Source organism: Lonchura striata, chromosome 14, assembly GCF_050655825.1.
Source record: "Lonchura striata isolate lonStrDom1 chromosome 14, ASM5065582v1, whole genome shotgun sequence".
Lineage (NCBI taxonomy): Eukaryota > Metazoa > Chordata > Aves > Passeriformes > Estrildidae > Lonchura > Lonchura striata.
Window position 1 is genome coordinate 2,390,924 of NC_140716.1, and position 16,143 is coordinate 2,407,066.

The 16,143-nt window shown below is 43.7% G+C and overlaps 1 protein-coding gene across 4 annotated transcripts in view; it reads right to left on the bottom strand.

Moving 5' to 3' along the window:
* The window catches only part of EPN2 (epsin 2), a 46,229-nt gene that overhangs the window by 4,298 nt on the left and 25,788 nt on the right, over positions 1–16,143 (bottom strand). For 2 of the 4 annotated variants that reach the window (XM_021550221.4, XM_077786902.2), the window contains 6 exons: positions 11,003–11,115; positions 7,666–7,758; positions 7,212–7,371; positions 4,555–4,728; positions 2,990–3,082; positions 1,927–2,142 (listed from right to left, as the gene is read on the bottom strand). In XM_021550221.4, the coding sequence (XP_021405896.3) occupies positions 1,927–2,142; positions 2,990–3,082; positions 4,555–4,728; positions 7,212–7,371; positions 7,666–7,758; positions 11,003–11,115 (849 nt within the window). The remainder of the gene's footprint in view (positions 1–1,926; positions 2,143–2,989; positions 3,083–4,554; positions 4,729–7,211; positions 7,372–7,665; positions 7,759–11,002; positions 11,116–16,143) is intronic. The other 2 variants (XM_021550236.4, XM_085592087.1) reach the window with 1 other exon arrangement.

A 16,143-nucleotide genomic window follows, 5' to 3' on the forward strand; every position in this document is an offset into this window, starting at 1 on the left:
CTCCCCGAGTGCATCCCCACGCCCAAAACACCCTGTGGAGCAGCTGCCCCCCAGCAGAACACAGGGTGGAAGCAGCCAGTGCCTCCAACACCCCTATTGTCAATGCAGGCGAACCCAACGGGAAGGAATGACCATGTCTGACTCCATTCAGAAGGCTGAATTATTTCTTTATTATACATTAATATACTATATAAAAGGAGGATGCTAAAATTACACACTGCTTTCTCTGACTCTTACACAACTCGTGCCCCTCTCTGAAAGCCCAGCCCCAGGTCAGTTGGATTGGCCACCAGGCTCAAACAATCCTCACCAGAATCCAACCAAGCATCACCCCAGGGAAACAATTCTCCAAACACATTCCACATGGGAAAAACAAGGAGCAGAAATAGAAATTGTTTTCTCTTTCATTTCTCTCTGTGCACCTCTATGAAAAATCCTGAGAGGGAGAGAAATGTGCTTGCCACACACCCCTTCACTGACCCACAGCTCCCACCTCTGACTGGAGTCACAGGTTCCAAATTTGGTTACCTGCAAAAAGCCTAACCACATCCACATCACTGATTTAATTTTTTATATGTTACTTTGCAAGCATTCTGTGCTCCTTTACTGCAAACAGTGAGTTCACATCAGATACTGGGGAGAAATCCTTCCCTGAGGGTCCCACAGAAGCTGTGGCTGCCCCTGGATCCCTGGAAGTGCCCAAGGCCAGGCTGGACAGGGCTTGGAGCAGCCTGGGATAGTGAAAGCTGTCCCTGCTCATGGCAGGGATGTTTCTTAAGGTCCCTTCCAAACCATGCTGGGATTCTGTGATTTGTGTGTTTGCTCCAAGCTCCCAGCAGCCACCTCCATTTTCGTGTTGCTGGCACCGAGCTCGGACAAGAATTCTCAAAGTAAACAACTTGTTTCCGAATTACAGCGGTGCTCAGAAAAGCAGAGCACAACTTTCCCAGCCTCTGAGGTTCCCTGGATTGCTGCCAGCCCTGCAAATTCCTTTTAGTGTACAAGCCCAGGATTATTTGGATGGCCCAGTGACCCCTCACAAACTTTTTGTAGTACCCGGGAAGGGCAGATACACAGATTTCCTCTCTCTCCCTGCTCACTGCCAAGGCTGCTCAGAATCACTGCTTTTTTCCTACTCAGGGATTTTAATAAATTGACTTTTTCTTCCATTGGGAGAGTGATGAAAATAAATACTGAAAGAGCATTTCCAAGTTTCACCCTATGAGCAACACAGGAAAATATCAGTGCAAATTCAGCTTTTAAAATACACATCTGCCACATGTTTGGTGTCACCATTTCAGTCTGCTCCAAGCAAAGGCTCACTTCTAACAGGCTCAGCTTGCAGGAGAACTACAACAGCCAATTTTTTTCCACAATACACTGAGAATGTGTTTTCAGATCAAAACTGGCTCACTGTGCCGGCCTAAGACAGACTAACCAGCAGCTCACTGAATTACCCTGCAGAGTTTGCTCTCAGGAACCTCAGGCTGCAGTCAGAGACCTCCTGTGCCTGCTGCAGCTCCAGGAAAAGGGAAATCCAACCTTCTTCCACAGGAAACTCCTACCTGTTACCTTCCCAAGGCAATCTTACCTGTTTTGACAAAATGCAGCTGAAGTTCAACCATTTTTAGCAAGCCCAAACCTTCTAACACAGATAATTCTGAGTGAGGGGAACTGCTGGAATGAAGTTCAGCTGCAGACCAGGAGCAGAGGCTTTGTGTTTTCAGGGACTGTCACTGTGCTGGCTGAGCCCAGGACACCTCCCCGAGACCATCCTGCTCTTGCTCACGATCTGCTGGCTGAAGTAACCAACAAAACCAAGCCCAGATCACCCATCTTTAACCCCACCAGCACCGAGCTGTGCAGAGTTCTCCTTCAGGAAGGGAAAGCTCAAACAGAAACGTGGAGGACTGTGCAGAAACCAACCTGGTGCCAAGAATGGGTTCAGAGAAGTAACAGGTTGTGGTGGCTTAGACACCAGAGAATCCAGGTTCACCAGGGCAGCGTTGGGGCCCAGGAAGGACTCCGGGGTTTTCCGGGCCGTGCTCTGTTTGCCTGCTGTCCCACTCGAGTGCTGGGACTCAAAGAGATCAGGACTCGTGGTACCACTGTGCTGAGAGGGCAGAGTGGAACCTGATTCAGCTGCAACAACACAAAGGGACAGAGAGAACTCCTGGTTAATGCACAGAGCTGGGCAGAGAGAAGCCAGCGGCGTGTGAGAGCAGAGATGCTTTATGCTAAGTTTGTGTTAGTCAGGGCTCAGTGTTTCAGGCTGTTACACCCTCTCAGCATGCAAGCAGGTCAACGTCCTTTAGCAGAGCATGAAGAAGCTACAGTCAGAGTTGCAGCGCTCTACTGATGGAATTCCCACAGCTTTGCTGCTCCAGGTGGGACTCACAGGCTCCAAGGAACAGATACTCCACAGCCTTGGCTTGTGCCCTGGCCCTACACCACTGCTGTGCCCTTCCTAGCTGGATTCCAGCCAGGGCTTCCTTCTCAAAAAGCCCAGCTGTGCTTCAGGCAGAACCATCCTGAGAGCAAAGGTACCACAGCACTGACAGGGTCTGGCAGTTTGATTTACCGACCATTGACCAGAGGAAAAATAAATTAAGAGTATTCATAGAAGGTACTTTCTCATCTTCCTGCTGGAATTTACACATTTGAAAGATTCAGTCAGCATGGTTCTGGTTGAGTCTCTGAGCATAAGCCCTGCTCCAAACATGCTGGACGTTGGGAATTAGGAAGTCCAACAAATTTCTGGGTCAATGCAGCACAAGGTCACAGGGTGCAATTCCACGAATTACAAAAGGCCCATTCCCCACGAGTTCATGCACAGGCCAAAATGTGAACAAGGAGCTGTTACTGCTGCATCATCACTTCCTTCCCTTTGTGAAAACTGATTTTTTTGATCAGTAAAATTTAAGGTCAGAGACATTTGTTGCCGTGACTGTCACCCAACCTGTCCACATGCTAAGAATTTGAATCGTACCTGGCTTTTTGGAAGTTCGAAGTGTGTCAAATTCAGAAAAATCATCTTTAACTGTACCATTCAAATTACTGAAGAGGTCAAAAGATGTACTTCCTGTTCAAAACAACAAGACAGCCCTGTCATTAACACATCTTGGGTTGCATCACACAGCTGATCTGCCTGGAAGCAATTCCTAACCCATTCCTGTCACCAAGAAGCCACCACGGGTTCCAGGGCAGCAGCTGGGAGTGCTCCTACTCTGAGCTGGGAGAAGGAAAATGTCACAGAATTGTCCTTTCTGGCAGCATGGAACAACTACATCAGAGCAGTTTGCTTTTGGATCAGTGCAGGGCACACCTGAGCATGCTGGGGTTTGCTTGATTGAGTGTCTGCATTAGAGGCAAGCAGATCTTGCTGTGGAAGGAGAGAACAGAAATGGATTTACAGCCTCTGCCATCAAGTGTTAATTAGCCCTCAAGGAAAACACCACCAGTGATGATTTAATTTCTGTTTCCCAAGTGGAAAGGAGGAGGAATGCCAGAGCAAAGGTTGTGGAGATGGCAAAGCACCAGCTGAAGCACCAGCACTCACCCAGAGTTTGCAATCAAGGAAACATCACCATTTCCAAAGGTGGACACACTCTTACCTCAGACTGGAGGCACAAAACATCACCTACATGATCAGCAATCACACTCCTGAACAGCTTTAAGGTTTGTGTGGGTACTTTTAATTAGCTGAAATGTTTTCTTAGTTTACTTTTAACCTTCAACCTTTTAACACATTTCAAGAAAGAAGAGCTCAAGATGACAAACCCCAAGAGGAGTGAAAATTGAATATAAAACCAATATTTATCAAGAACAAAGAGCCACCATAACTAAATGCTCATTTCACAATGCTCCAGTTATTGCCCTTTGCCCAGGGAAAAGCTGCTTAGAGAACTTTTTGCAGCATTCAGATTCCTTTGTCTGTTGTGTACAGGGATGAATGCTGAGCAGAAAATGCACTTTGGATGCTTTTAGCCACGGTGCCAATATGAAAATGCCAGGTATTAACACTCACCAAGGTTGTATTAGTTACAAAGCATGAACAGACAATGACAGCAGCACCTTCTGCATCTTTACCAGGGCTCAGGGAGGGTATCACACCCTCAGTCTGAAGGAACAAACCTTCATTTGCACCTCTAAAAGTCTCCTCCGAGCTGCTCAACCTGTCAATCTACATCTGCAGAGGCACCCATCTGCAGAGCTATTTATCATGAGGAAAGGTGAAATTAGAGTATCAGTCATTGCCAGAAATGAAGTCCTTATCTAATTAAAGATAAAACCCAAGAGCAGCAGCAGTCCCAAGTGCTCAGCAGGCAGCCACAAATACCAGGAGGAGCACGAAGCAGCACCACTAATTCAGAGCTGTAAGACGAATAATTACATTTACATTTCTTTTTCCTGCTGGTTATTACAAGTCCCTTTTATTGTGAAGACCAATTCTGCCAATTGTCCAGCTTCTTTGAACCACAAAGTGCAAGAAAACCATTTGGACTTCTCCTCATTACTCAAATAAGGTGGATATGGGATGAGAACATTGCTCACCAGAAGTAGAGAGGGGTTTGTTTGCAGGTGCTGATCCCCAAGGATCCACAGAAGATTTTGCTGCAGTAGAAGATGGCTGAGCAGGAGCCCAAGGATCCACATTTTTGGCCAGAGGCTGAGCTGTGGATCCTGCTGGTGCTGCCCAAGGGTCAACAGAAGCAGCTGGTTTGGCACCTGCAAGAAGAATCAGCAGGAAGAGAAGTCAGTGCAGCTTCCTTCAGAAAGCTTTCCTTGGAGACTGACCCCTCCCAGGAGCCTTTCCTCCCAATTAACACCGAGCATTAATGGGAGCAGCAGCTCTGCACAGCCACTCCCAGCATTTGTCACGCTGACCAACAACAGCACCAGGACATTCTGGGCAAGGCAGAGGAATAACTAACTCCCCTCTCTCAACCTGGATACAAATAACTGCTGTTCCAACAAGAAAATAAACTTGCCTTTGTTCCTGACATTGCCACCACAAGTGACAGTCCCTGGCTGGAGCTGACCTAAATCACAGGCTCTACTTATGTGCTCAGGGGAAAGTGAGTTTATAAAAAGCCCAAAGGTAAAAGGTGTGAGATACACAACATTAACCCTTGGACAAAGGAATCTGTAAGATTCAGAGGGAATGTTTTCCAACTCTTTCAACCACACTGCTGTTTTATAAAAATATAATCAGCTCCCCTGAGCCAGCTATGCTTTTTTATTCCCATTTCTAAGCACTCCTGACACACATCTAAGCTGCCCACTGATAGCCCTTTATTATTTTTAATCCAATGCCTGTATGTTCAGGGTTCTCATTTTTACTGAAGGTGCTGACAACTCTTCATTCCTACAAATTCAATCATCAAAGGTTTAATTCCCAAATGAGGATTTTATAGCCCAGGAGAGCAGGACAGAATCACCCACACGTAACAACTCTTACCTTCAATATCCTGCAGGTTTCAAATTACAACTGAAAATTATTTTAGCTTTTAAAACTCCATTCAACTCCCCTGGCATCCCAATATTCCTGTAAAACAGGAATGTTGCACACAGTGGCACAAATTCCAGCTGGAATTTTGGGTTTTGTTTCATCAGCAGGCACAGCTCTGGAGCAGGAAATGCCAAAACTCTCCAAGGAAGCCCCATGATTCCCACACCAGTACTCCCATTTCCTTTATCTGCCCCCAGTGCTGAGTTAGGAGCAGTGCCACACTAATGACAGCATTTCCCATCACCAGCAGCTTCCCAAAATGTCCTTTCTTCCCTAAAAGGAGCACTCAAAATGAGAGTGCTCGGGAAAATCCCTTCCCAGGGCTTCCATCAGCTCCCCTGGAACACCACAGCACTGGCAGGATTTGGGAAATGCAGCTTCATGAGTCATTTTTTTTTACCAGCAAATTCATAAACTTGCATCTTTGAGACTATCCCTGGGAGAATCCAGCAGGTTGGAATGCTGGGAAGCACTGAGGAAATGCTGTGGCTGGAACTGGTACAAGGAAAATCCTGTCAGAGGGTGACACATCAGGCTGGAGATTTGAGGAAAGTGGATTTTGGTTGCTTGTAGCCATGGAAAAATAAACTGAATGGCCTCAGGGCCCAAAATCTGGGCTTTTTCTCAGTTCCTATCACCAAATAAAAGCAGGTGATGCTTAGAATGATGACCTGGCAGTTGGCCCAGGAGCTTTGCAGGTGCCCTTAATGCCATCATGAGCAGGGGAAAAAATCCCCAAACAAGGCATTTCATTATTAAACTTCCAATTTTTCATCAGGAATCTGATGGTGGTGTGTGGATTACAAATGACTTGGAAGCATTTCAGAGCAGAGGTTGTAGAATCACCAGCCCGAAGCAGAACTGACAGAACAAAGCTGTCAATCTTCATGGAAAACTTCATCAAGATTTGCACAGAAGCTCACTTGCCCTTTAAAAAAGTCAAAAATTCCAACAAAAAAATAGATCCAGTTCCAAGTGTTACACTGTGAGAAACCATCCACTGTCTTTCAAAGGAGTAATTCCTTGGACAGGCTGTGGCTGACCCAGACATCAGCCCACCATACAGGCAGCAAAACACACAGAGAGAAAAAAAAAAAAAAACAACACACAAAAATTTGGCTTCATTGGTCTTTAAAATGTGAAACACTGCACCTTTCCCTTCAGAAATATTCCATGGATTTAGCACTGAAAGCCTATGGAACACTAAAAATTTTAAATGGCAACCTGCATGCTTTTGTCTGCTATAAAAATCTTCATTTAAGTTAATTTAATCATTTTGGTTCTGACCATACACAAGCACATCACAATTCTCCAGGAGCAACTAAGGACATGATAATTCACAGTGATGGCTTTACTAAGCTCAGCACCCTGCCTATATATCACATTTAATTCTGGGAATAGTCTGAACCCATGGCACAGGACACAACCAGCAGGGAGACACGAGTTGGACAAATTGGTTTTGCTGTAAAGACAACAGAAGCGCCACTCTCCTCTTCCTCAGGATTCAAACAGCACACACAGAAACCCAACTGCTTAAAAAAAAATGCAGCTGACACTGGTTTCTGCTTGGAAATGAGGAATTTAGTGAAATGAATGCAAATGGACTCATACAGAAGCTGGACATCGAGGAATTTTGAAATGCTCAAGGTTAAAAAGCCAAACCTTGAAAATGCCAGTGCTGCTGGCAGTTTGCTCTTACCAAATGATTGCCAGGGGTCAGAGGCAGGGGCTGCAGCTGTGGATCCTCCCCAGGGATCCGTTTGGTTGGCAGCAGCAGCAGGAGGTCCCCAGGGCTCGGTTTTGGGCGGGGCAGGTGCCGAGGAGGGCAGGGCATCCATCAGGTCCAACAAGGTGGTGTGCTGAGGGCAGGAATAAGCTGAGCTTTACTCAAGAGCCTTACCAGGCTTGGAAGTACACACACGTGAGCATGAAGAAGCAATTATTATTATTATTATTATTATTAATTTTTATTTTTTTTTCCTTTTACACGCCTGCATTGACTAGTTCCAAATTTAACCCACATGGAAGAAGCGTTAAGCTACACAACAAAGCAAACCCAAAAGCATAAAAGAGCTCAGTATTAAGCTAAGTTTGTGTTACTGTATTTCAGCTTTTGGCAGCATAACCGGGAATTTCTTAGGCAAAGGCACTACCTCCTTCTTTTTGGGAATTTTAATTGTGTCTCTGCGACTCTCCTCCAGAGCCATCTGTAATCTCAGATCGTCCCCGCGTCTGAGGCGCTCCTCCTGCAAAGGAAATGGACACTGGTGATAAGAGACCCCCATCTGCTCCTGGTGACAGAGACCCCATCCTGCTCCTGGTGACACAGACCCCAGAGCCTGCTCCTGGTGACAGAGACCCCATCCTGCTCCTGGTGACAGTGACCCCATCCTGCTCCTGGTGACAGTGACCCCATCCTGCTCCTGGTGACAGTGACCCCAGCCTGCTCCTGGTGACACAGACCCCATCCTGCTCCTGGTGACAGAGACCCCAGCCTGCTCCTGGTGACAGAGACCCCATCCTGCTCCTGGTGACAGAGACCCCATCCTGCTCCTGGTGACAGTGACCCCATCCTGCTCCTGGTGACAGTGACCCCATCCTGCTCCTGGTGACAGTGACCCCAGCCTGCTCCTGGTGACAGTGACCCCATCCTGCTCCTGGTGACAGAGACCCCAGCCTGCTCCTGGTGACAGTGACCCCATCCTGCTCCTGGTGACAGTGACCCCATCCTGCTCCTGGTGACAGTGACCCCAGCCTGCTCCTGGTGACAGTGACCCCATCCTGCTCCTGGTGACAGAGACCCCAGCCTGCTCCTGGTGACAGTGACCCCATCCTGCTCCTGGTGACAGAGACCCCAGCCTGCTCCTGGTGACAGTGACCCCATCCTGCTCCTGGTGACAGTGACCCCAGCCTGCTCCTGGTGACAGTGACCCCATCCTGCTCCTGGTGACACAGACCCCATCCTGCTCCTGGTGACACAGACCCCCGAGCCTGCTCCTGGTGACACAGACCCCATCCTGCTCCTGGTGACAGTGACCCCATCCTGCTCCTGGTGACACAGACCCCCGAGCCTGCTCCTGGTGACACAGACCCCATCCTGCTCCTGGTGACAGTGACCCCATCCTGCTCCTGGTGACACAGACCCCCGAGCCTGCTCCTGGTGACACAGACCCCATCCTGCTCCTGGTGACAGTGACCCCATCCTGCTCCTGGTGACAGTGACCCCATCCTGCTCCGAGCTGCTGCTCCCCGCAGGCTCCAGCCCTGCCCCGTTGTGCTGCACAGGGCTGTGATTTCCACTGAACACCTGGCAGGGAAAGGAGCTTCCCTCTGATCCTGCCTCGGGAGCACCCCAACCCTGCTGTGGTCACAACAACCTCGCTTTGCTGGCTGGGATTTACCCTGGTGCTGTTTTATTCTTTCCAAAATTCAGTTAGAAGCAGCACAGAACTCAACTGAACGAGCCATTTTTAAATCAGCACCGTGGTTTTTCAGTGTTCAGATCACCACTGAGGGATACAGGGAATTAAAGTGAAATTTCCCTTGCTTCCGTTCACTTCCCTCCACGCTGGTGCAAGATCCACCAAGGGAATGGAGTCCTGCCAACTCCATGTGTAATTTGAAGGTTTAAACATCTGTAACTACAATGTTTATGCCACATTCAGCTCCTTTAAATGTCTCTGCTTGCATCACGTCTCTCAGAAGTTGACTAATCCCCCAGCTTGTCATTTTTGAAGCTACTTCAAATGCTTCCATTCTGATTTATATTTTTGTTCCCTTTATTGCCCAATAATTTTCAAGTTTACTGGGTGATAGTTTCCCCTTCCAGGCACTCATGCTTGACACAGGATTGTAAACTGAATTGTCACAGGAAGCCTCTAAAATATTACATGGCTGACTTGAATTTGCACTCAGAGCTGAGATTTAACTTTGTTATATATTAAAATGCAGTCGTTTTATCCAAATTTTCTCCAAATTCAGAACGAAGCTCCTAAGAACTGGCACAGTAACATAACTCAGGTGATAGATTAGGAGTCAATTTACTTTAAATCATTTTTTTTACTATATTCTGGTACTCTGTCAGGTCGCCCTCCTGTTCCAGGAACTCCCACCGCTCCAAATTCCACTGGAATCAGAACGCAGTGAATTAATGGAGCTTTTGGAGCACTCGTGTTTTCAGCTCCTCCTAACTGAAAACATCTCCAGTAATGTGGTGATTAACATCCTCCCACACAGAGTCTTCTCTCCAAGTGATTGGCATCTTCTCTAGTCTCAACAGCTCGGAGGCTGGAGTTGCTTTAAAAAGAGATTTAAAGAATAATAATAAAAAAAAAATCAAAACCCACGCACAAGATTCCACCTGGGGTAAAGCCAAGCTGATATAAATGAAATTAAATATAATAAAATGAAATGAAATTTTAAAATAAGATGAGATAAGATGAAAAATAAAAATAAGATAAGAGAAAGTATTGTGAAATAAAATGAAAGAAAAAAATGAAAATAAATGCAATAAAATAAAAATTAAAAAAATAAATAAAATATTAAAATTAAATAAAAATAAGATAAAATAAAATGGAATAAAACAAAATATAAAAATAAAAATAAATAAAATAAAAATAAAATCTCAAAAATAAAGATAAAATAAAAATAAGATTAAATAAGATTAAATAAGGATAAAAAAAATAAATAAAATTTTAAAAATAAAATAAGATAAAGAGAAAATAAAATAAAAATAAAACAAAAAATAAAAATAAAAATAAAATAGAACTTTTTAAAAAATAAATTAAAAATAAGGTTAAATAAGATAAAATAAAATAAAAACTTAAAAAATTAATTTAAAAAATTTAAAAATAAAATAAGATAATGTAAGATAAAATAAGAATAAAATAAAAAAAATCGAAAAACAAAATAATTAATAAATGGAATTAAATAAAAGTAAAATAAGATAAAATAAAGTAAGATAAAATAATATAAGATAAAATAAGATAAAACAAGGTAAAATAAAAATAAAATAAAAATAAAATAAAAATAAAAATAAGATAAAATAAGATAAAACAAGGTAAAATAAGATAAAAAATAAATAAAATAAAATAAAATAAAAAAAAATAAAATAAAATAAAATAAAATAAAATAAAATAAAATAAAATAAAATAAAATAAAATAAAATAATAAAATAAATAAAAAATAAAATAAAATAAAATAAAATAAAATTTAAAATAAAATAAAATAAAATAAAATAAAAATAGAATTTAAATTAAATTAAAATAAAATAAAATAAATAAAATAAACAGAAAATAAATAAAATAAAATAAAATAAAATAAAATAAAATAAAATAAAATAAAATAAAATTTAAAATAAAATAAAATAAAATAAAATAAAATAAAATAAAATAAAATAAAATAAACAAAACCAAACCAAACCAAACCCAACCAAACACGCCAGGTGCAATGGGACCTGTCCCAGCAGGGCCATTGGCACAGGACACCGACCTGCTCGGCCACCTCGCGGCTCATGGCCAGCGCCAGCTGCAGCTGCAGCTCCTCCTCGCCGCTGGTCTGGGGCCGCGCCTGCTCCAGCTCCGAGGACACGCGAGGGGACGTCGCTGTGGGAGACAAAGCCAGCACGGTCAGCACAGCGAGGACGGGACCCTGCAGCCAGCCCGGCCTCCAGAGCTCCTTCTGCCAAGGCCGAGCGGGAATTCAGCTCTGCGCCGCAGCTCAGCTGCTTTAAGGGAACGCATTCCTGGAAAAACAGCTTTTTTATAGGGCTGTGACATCAAGAAGTGCCCCCCAACTCACGCTGGATATACGCCGAGTGTATCAGAGCTCCTGACTAAATTCATTGCTGAAGGAAACATTTGTGGGTATTACATCTTCCCTACATTTCATACTGGATATACCCCAAGTGTATCAGAGCTCCTGACTTACAAATTCAATGCTGAAGGAAACTTTTGTGGGTATTTCTTACATCTTCCTTACATTTCATGCTAGATACATCCTGAGTGTATCAGAGCTCCTGAATTAAAAATTCATTGCTGAAGGAAATATTTGTGGGTATTACATCTTCCCTACATTTCATGCTGGATATACCCCGAGTGTATCAGAGCTCCTGACTTACAAATTCAATGCTGAAGGAAACTTTTGTGGGTATTTCTTACATCTTCCTTACATTTCAGGCTGGATACATCCTGAGTGTATCAGAGCTCCTGACTAAATTCAATGCTGAAGGAAACATTTGTATTTCTTACATCTTCCTATCCTGAGTGTATCAGAGTTCCTGAATTAAAAATTCATTGCTGAAGGAAACATTTGTGGGTATTTTTTACATCTTCCTTACATTTCTTGCATTTTACTCCTTCCAGTGTAAGTAAGGATCTGCTGGGAGTGGGCCAATATCAGGGTAAAGCTGGATACCACCCACTTTTCTATAAAATAATACAGTCTTAATGGGAAGATAAAGAACTATTCTTAACTGCTGAGCAGGCTTGGGGATAAACAAACCAGCTATTCAGACTCCAAACTGACACAAATACAGGATCAGTCTCTGTTAAAGAAGAGTTTGGTAAATGGGTTGGGGGTATTGGTTGGTTTCTGGGGCTGGTTGGGGTTTTTTGGGGGTATCTCCTCCCCTCCTCTTCAAGGAACAGTCATCCTTGACAGCTAAAATATGCAATTTCTCAACACACAAACCATCTTTTAGTGATGTTTTCACTCCAGGAGCATGTGACGTTCCCTTCCTACACCACTAGCAGGTTTTAGCACTACACAGTAATTAAACAATTTAGTGTTCACTCTCTCTCAGACAATTCTTTAGCATCCAAATCATTCACACAGGAATTTTACCTCACTTTGGCAAGGAAGTTTGTATTTAGTGGCTGGACTGACGATTAGTTTGGCAAAATAGATACTGATATTTAATACATTTAATTGAATGTTTCAAACTAGCATGTCAAGCTCAAAGAAATCAAGTTTCTTCCTACCAGCTCAGCTGGGCATGTGAAAATGAGATTACCAAACTCAGTTGGAAAACCACTTTTTCATCACTACTTTAATTTTCCAAACACTTCCTAGTCTTTCTCTCTCCTTAAGTTTCAGGCCAAAATGACATCACAAAACAAACAGAACTTTCTCATGCAGCAGGGCAGAAGTGGAAACAAGGAATGACCTTTCCTCCTTCCCACCACACCCCGAGGTGCCCTCCCACCCCAGCTGCTTCTAAAGGCACTAATTAATTTATCACCCACAAGGATTCCTCCACCTTGTGCTGATCCTGAAGCTCTCAAGCCAACCTTACTTCAATTAAGATGCTACTCATCGCTCAATTCTATTACTCTTTCAAACTTTCTCATATAAAATAATTAAAATTTAGCCTGGTTGATGAGTACTTACTGCTCCAACAGTCACTGCCAGGCTCTCCAATACATTATATTAAAAATATGATGATTAAAGCATGTGGTAATTCCCAGCCACTCAGCTAACACAGGTAATAAATTAGCACTAATTCTAATCATTCTAATCCAAAATGGATGATTTTAAATCAGGATGGAAGTGGAAACACTTCCCTTTGGAGCCCAGAGAACGTTTTCTGTTTATCTTTGCCAGAAGAAGGTGGAGCAGTTTATGGCTGTCAAATACCTCAGGCTTGCAAATACCAGAGAGAAAAAAACTATTTCAGAAAAAGGGGCAAGAATTCATGGTATAAGGTGGCCATGGATAGGTTTCAGATGCAGATGGAGAAGAGCAGTTTTGCAGCAGGGATTAGAGAAGGAAAGAGTCCTAACTGGTTTAAAAGCAGAGCCTGGGACAAATGGGACACCAGCAGAGTCACCTGAGAACAGATGGCACCTGGACTGGGAGCAGGGAGGAACCTTCTGCTCTGCTGGGCTTTTACCTGTGGGGGGGAAATGGGATTTCCTGCATTTCCTGCATTTCCTGCATTTCCTGCATTTCCTGCATTTCCTGCATCCCAGCTCCCACATCCCTGCACCCCACAACAACCACGAGCCTGATGGCAGAGTGACATTAAATCCAAAATGATGCAAAACGGGTTCAATTCCACTGCCCTTCCTCCCAGTTCCACACAAAGGACTTGCTGAACTCACTGCCCAGCATTCCTGCCTGGAAAAGCTGTTAAAAACAGGGATTGCATCCCACCCCCAGCCTTTCCCTGGCTCTGCACTCCCAGCCAGGCATGGGAAGGAGCTCCAGGAGCTCCAGGATCCCCACACGGACACCACGGGCTCACACACACCCAGGTTATTCCTTCTCACTTTTAGGCTTTCCAGCAATGCATTCTACTTGCTTTCATTAACTCTAAAAGGTATTTCCAGCTCCTTTTGGCTTAAAATAAAAGGGGAAAGGGTCCATTTGAAGTTCTTCCTTGGGCCTCAATAAAAAAGCAAACTATAGGAATGTTGCTGTTTTCCATGTAAGCCTCTGCAGTGTTATAAAACCATCCACATTAAAGAGCTGCCAGCACTTTTTGAAAAGAATTTTGAAAATAATTAAGGGAAATTCAAAGCGCCATTCTTGGGAGTAACCTGACAAGTTTTATCTAAGATTCCTGTCCATGTGGGCCTCATCCTGCTGCAAGGTCAGAATTCCCAGGATCCAGCAGAAAGGTTACAGCCTCAGGAGCAGGATGGTGCCACACAAAGCATCCCTTATCCCCAGCACATGACAATTAACTCAGATGTTTATGTAAGATGGGACTCAATAGATCAATTCTGACCTGCTAAGCTCTGCTTTGCTGGGAATTTGGGGATCCCAGCGCCTCCAGGAGCAAATTTGTGGGATCTGTTCCTGCAGGGAGCACAGGGCTGGCTGCTCAAGGAAATCATCTGGAGGCTCAGTTAATCACTAAAGCAGGATCCTGCTGCACCATCTGTGTCTGGACAGCTCCCAGACACATCTATTGATAATTTCCTATATTTTGGCTCTATTAAAAGGCCTCTGTAGCTGGTTATAGATCTGGCTGAGTTAAAGTGAAATACAGGACACAGAGAGCTGCACTAATCATAAAAATCAGACTGTATTTTCATTCAGAATCCTGTGCTTGGGTTTTGGGGCTGTTTTTGTTATTTCTGGGTTTTTTCTTTAGTGTTAGGCTTTCTAATTTGCAGGTGGAATTCTGAAGACCAGAATTCAGCTGTCAGCCACATTTGCTCAGAATGAAAAGCTGATTCCTCACACACTCAGTGAAACTACAAAGGTGGGCAAAACCAAAAGTGACTTGAAAAACTGAAATAATATCAAAGTAAGGACTCAGAAACCTGCTCACTTGGGGAGCAGGCAGAGATCCCATCTGTCAGTCTGCCAGTGAAAGACCACTCAAATAAAATGGGATAATTTTAAAAAGCCAAATTATGGAAAGGCAAGTGCAAACTGCTTAATCCAGAAGGAATTGTGTAATCCACCTTTCCCCTGGGGATCTTTCAGGTACAAGAGGAGAGTTGATAACACTGATGAATGTGATGAGGTGGAGCTGCTCAGCCCTCCTGCAGGATTCTCATTGCAATGAGCAGACTGAGAGCTGCTGAAATTCATTTAACACTCAACAAATCCTTCAGGTTTGTTTTGCTGGGAGCATTTTCCTCTCAGGTGATCCCTACCCCCGTGTGAATGGACACAGTTGGATAATTCAGTGTCACTACAAAGTCTGGATGCACCAGTGGCACCTCCCACCTTCACTCTCAGCACCAGAAAAATAAATGTATGATGAGAGGATTTAATCAAGCTGTCAAATGACATCTGACAGGAGTCTGCCACATTCCTTCAACACCTCAAACTACAGGAACTCTCCACGCTGTTCAGCCAGATTCACTGCTGGGTGATATTCCCTATATTCCCTAAGATGGAAGGGCAGGGATGTGTTCCAGCCTGCAGAGACGCAGAACAGAATATTAAAGAAATAATTATTAAATAAAAACCAAACCCTTTAAAAACAGGAGTGTTCTTAACGGAACAGGCTGCCCAGAGAAGCTGTGGCTGCCACATCCCTGGAATGTTCAAGGCTGGAGCAACCTGGGATAGTGGAAAGTGTCCCACAGCAGGGGGCTGGGACAGGATGAGCTTCAAGGTCCCTTCCAACCCAAACCATTCTGGATTTCATAAATTTCCTATTGTGTCAAACCCAAAACAGCAATTCCTCTGAATTATTTTCTACTCCAAGCAAAAAGGGAAACAAAACCAAAACAGATGAGTGAACACAAACTTGCTGAGGCTTCACAAAACTGGTTTTAAATAACAAGTCAACTTAATAGCAATAATCACTGGAAATATTAAGCTCATGAATTCAGCTACAGCAAATTGTTCCCAGAATTTTTCCAGGTTCAGGTTAAAGACTTGGCATTTCCCAAGATCCAAAGAAGCCCTTCCCAGTGCATCTTTCAGCATCTCCTCTCTTCAGCAGGCTCTGAGCTGTGCCCATCTCGGGGTGGGATTTCAGTGCTGCTGAAATCAGGGCACACCGAGTTCTGTGTGGGTCACTGAAATCAGGGTTTGTGTCAATAAAATCAGGGTTTGTGTCATTAAAATCAGGGTTTGTGCCACTGAAATCGGGGTTTGTGTCAATAAAATCAGGGTTTGTGTCAATAAAATCAGGGTTTGTGCACTGAAATTGGGGTCTGTGC